This window comes from Idiotropiscis lumnitzeri, chromosome 4 (assembly GCF_059441095.1).
Source record: "Idiotropiscis lumnitzeri isolate Australia: NSW breed Sydney's pygmy pipehorse chromosome 4, RoL_Ilum_1.0, whole genome shotgun sequence".
Lineage (NCBI taxonomy): Eukaryota > Metazoa > Chordata > Actinopteri > Syngnathiformes > Syngnathidae > Idiotropiscis > Idiotropiscis lumnitzeri.
The window spans coordinates 9,343,447-9,355,823 of record NC_142394.1 but is presented as its reverse complement, the minus strand read 5'-3'; the positions used below and the strand labels follow the sequence as shown (position 1 = coordinate 9,355,823).

General features: G+C 41.3%; 1 protein-coding gene across 4 annotated transcripts in view; it reads left to right on the top strand.

Annotated features, from left to right (window-relative positions):
* Positions 1–12,377, top strand: part of LOC148338038 (teneurin-3) — a 225,217-nt gene that overhangs the window by 195,422 nt on the left and 17,418 nt on the right. For all 4 annotated transcript variants that reach the window (XM_088292542.1, XM_088292543.1, XM_088292545.1 and 1 more), the window contains 4 exons: positions 605–837; positions 3,327–3,481; positions 8,491–9,371; positions 11,051–11,226. In XM_088292542.1, coding sequence (XP_088148668.1) covers positions 605–837; positions 3,327–3,481; positions 8,491–9,371; positions 11,051–11,226 — 1,445 coding nt within the window. The remainder of the gene's footprint in view (positions 1–604; positions 838–3,326; positions 3,482–8,490; positions 9,372–11,050; positions 11,227–12,377) is intronic.

Sequence of the window (12,377 nt, the reverse complement as noted above, 5' to 3'; positions counted from 1 at the left end):
GTTGTTATAAACCTTTAGGCAGCTTGTAGAAATTCAAGTCTGCTAGCTTAATGATAAGCCATAATGGGAAACCATCATTCAGCTTCCAGGTTACTATTGTTATAAAGCTCTAAAAAATTCACTATTGACTATTTGAATACAAAGTGGCAGCGCATGGAGACAGAGCATACGGTTTAATATGTACGGGCCTATATTCTTTGCACTCTTGAAAATGTGATTATTTGTCAGAAAAATGACGAATATCACTGTTTGTGTCGGTTTGCTTCTGTGGTTCTTCATCAAATCTATTTGGTGGCCAACATACAAATTAACGCATGAAATACTGATGCACAGACTTTTTAATTCTTGACATTCTATGTATTTTTCTTTACTGTATGTTTTTTTTTTCGGAAAGCACATCCTTGTTTTCTTTAAAACAACAATATATATTTTTTTTGGGGTGTTGGAGTGGATTCATGGCATTTTCATGTATTTCAGAGTTGATTTGAGTTATGCGTTACGAGCCTGTTCACAGAACAATTTAAACCCGCATGTCAAGGCACCACTGATTGTAAACCAATGTTCTAAACATGATATTAATAATAAATCCTTCTAATGAATGCAGCAACAACCCAGCACATCGCTACTATCTGGCCACCAATCCGGTCACGGGCCAGCTGTACGTGTCGGACACCAACTCACGACGGATATACCGGCCGAAAAGCCTCTCCGGAACGAAGGACCTGCAGGCCAACGCCGAAGTGGTTGCCGGGACTGGAGAACACTGCTTGCCCTTCGACGAGAACCACTGCGGGGATGGCGGAAAAGCTCCTGAGGCCTCGCTCACCGGACCCAAAGGTGTTGTAACGCAGTATTGTATTGCATTTACTCAGAGTGACATCTTGCTATATGTTAGCATAACAACTGTTTGCATTTTAGCAAAGTTGTTCAAAATTGGACCACAGAATGACATTGCTTTTTAGTGAGAACAATGTTTAAAATTGTTCTACAAGGCTTGCCTACATGCAAATTAATCCTTCACAAATAGTTGTTTGAGATGTGCAACATTCAACAGGCCCATTCAAAAGAAATGATCTCATATTTTTAGTAGGATCATTAGTATGACTAAAGTTCATCCATCCATCCATGATCTGTTCCGCTTCTCCTCACTAGGGTTGCGGGGGGTGCTGGAGCCTAACCCAGCTGTCTTCGGGCAGTAGGCAGGGTACACCCTGAAATGGTTGCCAGCAGAGCACACAAAGAGGAGCAACCATCCGCTCTCGCACTCACACCGAGGGGCAATTTAGGGCGTTCAATTAACCTTCTATGCATGTTTTTGAAATGTGGGAGCAAAGTACCCACACATGAAGGTCTGAGCCCGAATTTATCCCACGAGTTCTCCACTGTGAGACATCGTCCTAACCAGTCGCCCACCGTGCCGAAGTCATTTTAATCCAAAATATTTTATGTATTCTATTATTTAATGTCATATATATATATATATATATATATATATATATATATATATATAAAATTAAGTTAAATTCAAATTAAAATCTTAAATGTACATCAAAGAAATGACTTTGGCGAGAGAGTGTAGGAAACAAGCAATTATCGACTGTACTCTACACTCTAGTCTTCACACTAGGCCTGGAATTAAAAAATAGGAACTACAGTGTTACTCTTTTCATTCTTTTGAATTATTTGTTCAAATTGGTGCACAAACCTTTTCCATCCAGTTCTCACTGAGTAAAACCAGTTGTCTCAGGCGGTCCATTTGCGCCATTTGCGCTTTGATTGTTCACTTTTCTATAAATTTCCAAAGATGAAAAGACCAAACCAAAAGACTGTTTTGCTGTCGCTGCCGCCGGCTCCCAACACCAACTGCGCTCGGTGCGAGCCTTTCAGCTCGGGCAAGAAAGTCTGTAATGATGGAGTGGGTGGAAGACCGCGCGAAGAAACAGCAGATGGCTTTTTTTTCCCCGTGTGTTTTCCACCCTCCCTCCATCTTTCTCTGAGACATTTTGATGAACTCTGCTTAGATGTGACACTCATCATCAGTCTGAAACTCTGACACGGTCAAACGACGCGGCGAACTCACCCAAGCACTCGTTCAGCCAAACGCGTTCACCTTACAAAAGCTTTTTTTCAAGACTTAATCCAAGCTGGAGAATCTGTGATCCTCTTAGAGGTGCTTTGTAAAGAAATACTTTCAATACATGACAGCAGGACAGACAAATTGTCATATTCCATGCAAATAAAATGTGTTAAATGCGTTACATCTTACCTGAAGCAAATGGCCTATATTTTATGGCTTCCAACCTCATAACAATGGCTAACCACAAAATATTCCATGGAATATTATCAAAGTTAGTCGCTTAAGGTCGGGCTAATTTTTAATGAGTTGAGCAATGAAATGAGTATATGCTCTGATTCTGATTCTGATTAGCCTTCACATGATAATACCAAACCCCAAAGCAGGTTTGGTAGATTTCACTCACTGAGTAAACGCTCCCAAACGAGTTGTATACGTTTTTTGGTTTTGTCTGACTTGTTATGCGTTATGACACTTGCGTCTGCTTGCATCATCAAGATTTGGAAACAAGTTTTCATGATTGGCCAACCGTGACCAATTAGTACCAATAGAGGACCGTACATGCAATTGCGTCATGTATGTGTGATTGGAAAACCAAAACACTTTTTTCTTGGAGCATGTAGGTAGATGTGTGACGCTCAATCACAGGTGTGAGACGGCAAGTGTATTTTTTTGTAATATATAAAAAAAAAAAATTGCACCGGTTAACTTGAGTCACGTTCAACTGCGTCTGTCGGTATGCTGCAGGCGTCCCGTGTTAACCTGAGCAGATTTGATACATTTTATGACTTTCACTCGTTGATTTAAGGGTCCAGGATGAGTTGTATATTTAGATCAAGTGCCGTAGCTTGTTACAACTCGATAAAAGACGAAAATATGCATATTCTCAGGCTTTATAAATAACACCTGGAGAAAACTTTGGTCCATTTTATGGCTTTCACCCAAGACAAAATCTCCTAAATGCACTCAGAATCTCCTTGCCGACGGGAGTGCTTTTTAGCCGGGCTGACAAGCGCACATACAGTATGTACGCAACGCTATGACTACAGCTTTTGCCACTTCTGCCTGAGAAATTATTTAAAAGCAGAAAAGCATCCAGTGAATTATTGATGGCGTGCTTTTTGCCAGTGACCTGAATAATGGGGAGGCAAGCTCAACACATGTAATCCGCCGCGTCGTCTCCACTGACTCGTGCGAGCCGATCCGTGGCCTTTCAACCCTGTTATCTCAACGTACTTGACCTGACTTGCAGGCATCGCCGTTGACAAGAATGGCCTGATTTACTTCGTGGATGGCACCACCATCCGCAAGGTGGACCAGAACGGCATCATTTCCACCTTCCTGGGCTCCAACGACTTGACGTCAGCACGACCACTGACCTGCGACAGCAGCATGGACGTCAATCAGGTGACTAATAAAGTCATTGTGGCTTGTGCACATACTGTCAATGGCATGCAGAGTGGAAACAATTCATGACAAGCATTTCAAGTACACTGTTATTATAATGATGTTATTTCTGTAATGACATGAACATACTGTACAATGCAAAATGGCACAGTGTTGGATGTTGAATAACAAGAAGAAGGTGCGAAGATGAAAACACTACTAGTGCGACTACTACTAATGATAATAATAGCATTTTTATTATTAGCAGCGGCATGGTGGCCGACTGGTTAGCATATCCACCTCACAGTTCAGAGGTAGTTCAGTTCAGATTTAATTCTCTCGGCTTCCTGTGTGGAGTTTGCATGCTCTCCCCGTGTCTGTGTTTTCTCCGGGTGCTCCGGTTTCCTCCCACATTCCACAAACATCCATATTAGGTTGATTGGTCATTCTAAATTGTCCCTAGGTGTGATTGTGAGCACAGATGGTTGTTTGTCATTGTGTACACTGTGTTTGACTGGCATCCAGTCGAAGGTGTACCACGCCTACAGCCCGAAGATAGCTGGGATAGGCTCCAGCACCCCCTGCGACCCATGTGAGGAAAAGCAGTTTAGATAATGGATGGATGGATGGATAGATATTATTATTAATATAAAAAATGATTATACACAATAAACATCAAAAAATGAAACAAATAATAATAGTAATAATAATAATAATGTGTGTATAAAGGCATAATTGGGCAATTTTAACCTTTGAATCTTATTTAAAAACAAATCAATGATGAAAAACATTCTAAAAATATTGAAACAATAACATTAGAAATATTAAAATTATGATAAAATGAGAAAGTGTGCGTGTGAGTGTGTGTGCGATATATACATCAATTATTTTTATTCTGGGAGAGACTTGAAATTATCCAGAATTACAGACAGAAAAGTGCATTTCTGTGTGCAGCCACATTATTAGCGAGTATGACAAGAGAACTCAATTATCAGCCACTTGGAGCGAGGACCGGAAGAGGCTGGAAAAAAAGCTGTCTCCTTACTCTTTGCTCCTCAAGAAAACAAGCGTCATCATTCTCCCGAAGGAAGGAAAACAGAAAGTGGCCGGTGGAAAATATGGGCTGTGAAGTGTTTTTTTGTCGCCCTGAGCTTCTCAGTCACAGCGAATGTTACGCCGAGACGAGTAATTACTCAGGTAGGGCTTAGGTTTGATGTGAAATGCAGTAGAATTAGAGCTCGGTGGAGATGGAGCGCCGATGGTAATGAAGCAGCCCCAGTAAGCGAAAAGTGGAAAAAAAGGAACTCTTTTTCAATAAGATGATTCTAAAGTGGCCCCGATAGCTCGACACAATAGGTCATAGCGTTACCTTCTGCTGAAGCAGTGCAGCATTTTTTTTATTTTTTTGGGGCGCTTTTCAGATGACGATTGCAGGAAATATAAAGAGGTCGAAAAGGATTTTAGCGCATTGAAATGAATGCATTCATTGGCCCTCTTTTAGACCTGACCTGCATAAAGTGACTTTTAAGTGATAAGTCTGTCGAGCATGAAACCCGCATTTTCAATTTTCCTCATTCTCTTGAAATCTGCTCTGTGCAAGTGACGTTTTAATTTTATTGTTGTTGGTTTCTTGATAGGTTATTTATTCTCCATGCAATACCAGCAAAAAAAAATATACAAAAAGTTGCAAAAAACATGTTTTTGTGAGTCGGAAATACCCATTGGCACCCGGGCAAGTTTGACACTGTGCGTGCGTTGACGTCACTGGCCCAACCGGGTCATCTTCAGATGATGACATGCTGCATGGACATACTGGACATGATTACAATCTGATTGTGTTATATTGCCATCTAGCTTATATTATAAGGTAGATAGATAGAGAGAGAGAGAGAGAGGAGTGATGTTTACTGTCATCTAAACATATTTTATTGATTGAGAGTGTCCTTGTCCTCGAGATTTTTTTGGTAGAAATGTTAATTATTTAGAAGTACAGTATACTATGCCTGTAGGGAGGAGTATTTTTTTTTTATTAAGACGTGTGTTGTATATACATGAATATTACTTGATTGTATGCATAAATGATAATAGAAATCTAGAAATGGTGTGAATTGTCACTTGTTTCATATGAATCATATTATAGTTTGTAAATATTTCATTCTGGGTCAATGTATATCCCAATACTGAATTTGTTAGCAGTGCATCAGCATACTTACTTGCGATCATATTACACTTGTCTCACCAAATATTTTCATTTTATTTTGTAGCTTCTACTTTCTCACAGCTTCAGCAATATCATCAACATACGTGTTCAGCATACTCCATTAAATTTTCTTTCTCTCGACATTATTGAAATAGATATACTGTAACTATACATAGGGATCAAAAGTTGGCATGGAAAACAGAAAAAATACTTTCATTGTTTTACGAATGTTATACGACTCTTTACCTTCATCTGTATGTATCAAAAAATGATTCTTAAAAATTAAATTCCTTTATGGTGTCAGAAATAAGGAGAATATTTCCACTGATTGATTACAAAGGCTACAATGAAAACTGATGATAAAAAATACAATTTCACCCTATTTTTATTTCTCTTTCAAATAATTCAATGGTGGAGAATAAATATCAAACCTAAAAATAATAATGATGTCTTATACCATGTTGCAATTTAGTTCACAATTTTGTCAAATACTTTCATTTGTATGTTCTGATTAGACTTTTCTTGCGGCTCTGTTTTGGTCCTCTTTGTGTCTCCGGAGTCCAATGGTCCACGTGAGGGCATGTACTCATGGTCAAGTCTCGTCCATGGCTGTCAGCGCTGCATGTCTGTCAGTGGCCACTCCTGAAAATACAATTACTAGGGAAAATATTTGTCATGAAAAGTATATTGGTTGACATAATGGTGACTTATATAACTTGTAATCATGTAATTATAACTTCATTTAAAATTTTCCCAAGTAATCATATTTTCAGAAGTGGCCGCAGAGTCGGAGATGGAGATGGACATGCAGTCCCATGGACGAGACTTGACGATGACTATAAACTAGACAAAATAACGTAAATACAGGCCATGTACCGGTGCCTTCTGCAATTTCATTCTTAAATTTGCAAGACAAATTACATGTATGTGACAAATTTGAAAACAAGGTGGAGAGCTAATTATTTTTTCACAACTCCATTAAATGCCTAAATACATAAATACTGACGGTCAGTTTGGTGCGCTTCAGCATTTTAAACTGGTCTGTTTTCATTGATTCATTCAAGTATAGCTTGTATCAATTTTGCATAAACAGTTATTCGCTATATTTACTGTATATTTTCTCTCTTGGATGATTGTGGCTATGTGCGGATGACTATTCTGTTTGTGGGTGTGTTACTCGATTTTAGTTGTTACCTCTTTTCTTTCTCTTTTCTGAATGGCTTTCAACCAATGCATCCCCCAACACGTTCAATTACATCTCCCTCTTTTTCGTGTAAAATGGCATCTTTGGGGAACTGAAACAGGCTCACGGTGTCCTCCCCTTGGTTAAAAAAAAAACAACCAAAAAAAACACGCTCAGCAACGCTATATGGCGGCATAATCCAAGTGAAACAAAAAAACAAAATCAATCAGAAGAAAAAGCGCGATGTTCACACTTCACAGCTAGCAAGTCAACAATGTGGTCTGCTGATGCCATATGGTCCGCCAGCTTTTGCTGTGGATGGCCCCACCTGGAAGTGTTTCAAAGCATTACGCTAAGTCCATTAAATGCTCGCTTAATGTGTATGAATTCAACATCAAATTTTATTGTTAAATACAACATATTAAATTTTGTACAAAATGTGTCTCCTTCACTGTGATGAACAAGTGCTGCAGAGTTATACTGAATCACTTTTTTTTTTTTTTTGCGGGGCGTAGGGGGGATGCTACTTTGTTAATATTTTTTGATTTCGCAAAAATTAAATCACCCATATCCGAGAAAAATGGCTGCCGAGACAGAAAGAAAAAGCTACAATATTAATGCAGCTCTGGTTGAAGGAGTTCAGCGATACAGTGCGCTTTCATCTGGGCCAATTGGGGCAACGACCCACCAGATCCAGCTGGCCCCTTTTATTGCCGTTTGCTAATCGGTTGGTCATTTGTTTCATACGCATGATTTGGCAAAAGCGACATCACCCATGCCCACGAAAAATCGGTGTCAAGAATAGAAAACGTCAAATTTCAGTGCATCACTGGCAAACACGCAGTCCAAAGCATCAAAACCAAACGACGCCAAGAGCAGACGTGTCAACAGAGGCGCATGAATAGAAATTGGAGCGAGAGGTTCTTTGCTGGCTGTGTACAACACTTAAATGACTAATGAAAGGAAAGCAATATACACACTCGCGTGGGCGCTCTATTAACGGTGTGGGACAAAAGTGGAGCTGGTCGCGCTCTGCCAATTAATGAAAAGTAATTTGCCGTAAGCCAATAAAGCCGTAACGTAAACTCATCATGCATCCAAAAGAAAAGAATCGGCTTGGCTATCAGTTATGTGTTATTATTGTTTGTATTAATCATCAAACACATTTCACCAGCGTGCTGACAGCTTTAATGACACATTTCGAAGACCAGGCCAATCATTTTGACATGTTGACTGTGATTCCTAGTCTTGTTTTGTAATGTGCTGATATTTTAATTTGAATGCAGCACGGTGGTTGAGAATCATCAACTTAGTGTTTGCCCAGACTTGAAATGTAAAGTGTGAATTTTTGAAAATAAATGATGAAATTAATTAACTATATTAAATATTTAAAAAACTTTAAAAACTTAAACAACTATCCATCCATTATCTGTACCACTTCTTCTCACATGGGTCGCAGGGGGTGTTGGAGCCTATCCCATCTTCGGGCAGTAGTCGGGGTACACCCTGAACTTGTTGTCAGCCAATAGCAGGACACACTTTAAACAACTATTGAGAAGATAATTAAAAGTTAAAACGATTACTTACAATGTATTTTTAACAAAATGACTAACAGACCATGATATGATTTGTGTGTGCGCACATCAGGTTATTCTGGAGTGGCCCACAGACCTGGCGGTGAGCCCAATGGACAACTCGCTCTATGTACTGGACAACAACATCGTGCTGCGCATCACAGAGAGCGGCCAAGTCAGCATTGCGGCGGGACGCCCTGTCCACTGCCCGCTCTCTATGCCGGAGCGCGGCAATCCGTCCGGTAGCCAACGGGCACAGCTCACCCCTCTTGAGTCGGCTGCGTCCATTGCCATCTCCTACCACGGCGCCATCTACATCGCCGAGACGGACGAGAGGAAACTGAGCCGCATCCGCAAGGTCTCCGTGGATGGTGAGATCACGCACTTGGCCGGGGTGCCCTCGGACTGTGACTGCAAGAACGACGCCAACTGCGACTGCTACCAGGCGGGCGATGGCTACGCCAAAGACGCCAGGCTCAACGCGCCGTCCTCCCTGGTGGCGGCGCCGGACGGGACGCTCTACGTGGCCGACCTGGGCAACATCCGCATCCGGGCCGTGTCTCGCAACGGGCCCGCACCGGTGTCCAACGGCTACGAGGTGGCGTCGCCAGACGCCCAGGAGCTATACGTGTTTGATGGTAATGGCACGCACCAGCACACGGCCAGCTTGCTGACCGGAGACTTCAAGTACACCTTCAGCTACAGCACTGAGAATGACATCACGGCAGTGACGGACAGTAATGGAAACACACTGAGGATACGGCGAGACTCCAGCCGTACACCGGTGCGCATCGTGGCACCGGACAACCAGGTGATCTGGCTTACGATGGGTACCAACGGCGGGCTCAGGACGCTCACAGCGCAGGGACAGGAGTTGGTACTGCTCACCTACCATGGCAACAATGGTCTGCTCGCCACCAAGACCTCCGAGATCGGCTGGACCACCTTCTACGAGTAAGCACCGGAGCTGTCTGCAGGAAATGTTCATTTTGAATCAGAAGGTGTCAATGAATGGTTTTGGATTGGGGTCTCTAACCAGAGTAAATATGTTCAACTCAGAGTTAGGGTTTTTGAGAACGGGTTAAGGTTAGTCTTGTCTTGGTCTGATATCTCCGGTTTATATCAAACTGGATCTAAAACCACTGAGATAAGCACACCGACGGAAGCACTTTATTCTTGAGTCCGCTCCAGCACTTCCATCCAGCAGCACCCAGATTCCGCATGCGGGGCCCACATGATCACATCAACAACGTGTGCTAAGCTGCATGCATTGAAGCTGCTCCACAAAAAAAAAAAATAATTATGCGGGACACAAAACTCTCGCTGGCGACTAGTTCAGGGTGTCGTCCAACTTTCGCCCAAAGTCATGTGGGAGACGCTCCCCCGTGAACATATGCAGGATAAGCGTTGTTGATGATGATGAACTTCTTGCACGCTACAACAAACAACACTGTCCAGGGTATGAAGTTTGCGTTTGAAGTCAAGGTTAGTATTTCAAAACAGGCTCTCATATCATGGTTAGGTGATTCAAGACAATCTTTAAAAAGATTCTCAAGATCGTGTTCAAAGTACAGCTACATGCTATGCTCATGGTTTCAACATGGGGTTATGATTTTAAGTGGTGGATTCAAGTGTGACTCAAGTCCGGCTTTCACAGGAGGGTTAGCGTTTCCAAGTCGTGTTTCGAGACAGGTTTCAGGTAAGAAAGTCAAGTCAGGGTTACTGTTTCAAGTTTGTAAAGTTAAGTTTTCAAGACAAAGTTTGGGTTTCAAGCTGGTGTTAGGATTTAATGTTAGGCTTTCAAGATTGTGCTAGTTGATTTATGCTTGCTGAAATGTGTTTTCGTGCGGCATGAGATGAAAACATGAAGGCTGGCTGTGCAGACTCATTTAATTATGCAAATGAAGTCACCTTCAAGTGGAGCAGATTAGTTTGTTTTGCAATTGAAATGTGTATAAAAGCATTGCCTGCTGCTTCCGCCATCCACAAAGTTGACGCAAAACTTCAGTCTTATTTACCCACAAGTGGCATACCCAAGAACGACTATCAATCCTGTTGACAAACATGTTGCAAGCCTTTTTACACACAAGTGTTACGAGCCACGATTGAGGTTTCAAAGTCGAGCTACAAGACGGGGTTGCAGTTTCAAAGTAGTTTGTTTGTTTATATCAAACATGTATCACAAATATTTTTCTTAAACATATCATTGATATTAGTACAATTGAGAGTAAAAACAAAGCATCAATGAAAACAACACCAGTCACCCCATTCATTAGTAACGAATTATGTAGTAACCCAGACGTGTAGAAACAAGGCATTGTATCCAACATGATGGACTGCTTTTACAGCTCTTTTATGCATCATAAACAGATTGTAGTGAATTATTTTGCAGATGTTTCCCCAGACTTCCGAATACTCATTTAAATATTAGTAGTAGTGACAGGGCTAAGACAGTGTTAAGATTGCAAGCCTGCGTTAGTGTGTCAGTCCATACTCAAGCACCCCGCAGTCGAGGGTCAGGGGGTGGAATTGACAGTGGCGCTTTTGCATCAGACAGCACACTCTGCTCTGAACAGGGATGTATAGAGAGCCTGTATAAGAAAACATCCACTACTCTTTGTCTTCCAAACCAGCTATGACAGCGAGGGTCGTCTCATGAACGTCACCTTCCCCACCGGCATGGTGAACAACCTTTACACTGACATCTACAGCGCGCTTACCGTGGACATCGAGAGCTCCCTCAGCGACGAAGAAATCAGCATCACCACCAACACCTCTAGCATCCACGCCTACTACACCCTCTCCCAGGGTGAGTTGTTCCGTTGCACAGTGTCGCACAAGTGTGTGTCCGAAATACATGTCTTGTCTACTGACCGGTGACCAGTCCAGGGTTTAGTTCGCCTCATGTCAAAAGTCAGCTGGGCATGCCTGGAAAAGATATGTGGTAGTAAATGGATGGATGGATTCTTGATCGCTCTTGGTTTTACGATTCTAACTACTGCTACTCTGAAAGATTTTGGGGACATGGTTGGGGGACCATGGGGATACAGGTTCAAGACACCTGGCTGTCTGAAGATCCCTGTGGTACAAAGACCCTCGTGGCCCAAGGACCTGCAGTTCAATATATCAAGCACTGGTGTGATGCCCTTGAGCAATGTGTCTGTGGAGCTAGTAGGGCTGCTACAAATGACTAGTTTGCTAATCACCAACAGTAGTTGGGATTTGTCGGCTAATCGCGTCATTTGTAAATAGCAGCATATCGCACCAGCAAGCAGCTGCTCTTATATAACCCTCATTAGCTGACAGTTTGAATTATTGAAAGTATGTGCAAATTAAAAATGAAGACAATTAAGATGATAGTGCCTTCAACTTGGATTCAACTTTGCAGCTTGTTCCAGCATTGGCGACCTGTTTATAAATTATGTTGCAATTTAAATTCAAGGTGATAGCGTGGTCTTAAAATTTGTTGATGTCAATGTTTAGTGCATTTTAAAATGAAAATAAAAGCTATGCATAGTTGCAATATGAATGCTATGAAACGATGTTGAAATACAAAATGAAATATTTTGTACTTGTACAGATATTTCTCTCTTCTCTGGCATCAAGCAATATTTATGTAGTAGATAAAATTAGGAAACGGCACTGTGCTAAAGAAAACCAAAATACGCTAAACACGTTTTTTTATTTTTTGTTTTTATGCAACCTATATTTGTCCAATTTGTTTTTGCTTTAAATCATTAGCATGCAAAATTAAAAAGTCTGGAATTGATCAACAAAAAACGAGTACGGACCTGAAACGAAAAAAAAAAAAAAGAAATCTTTACAGATTAAAAAGGAATATGATTTTTAGCACTGTAACTTCGTACATCATAATGAACTGGGTTATGTGTGTTATAACATTGTGTGTTGTCGCTGAGGTCTTGTGGCAAACATGTCAAGTTGTGTTAATTTGACTGCTCC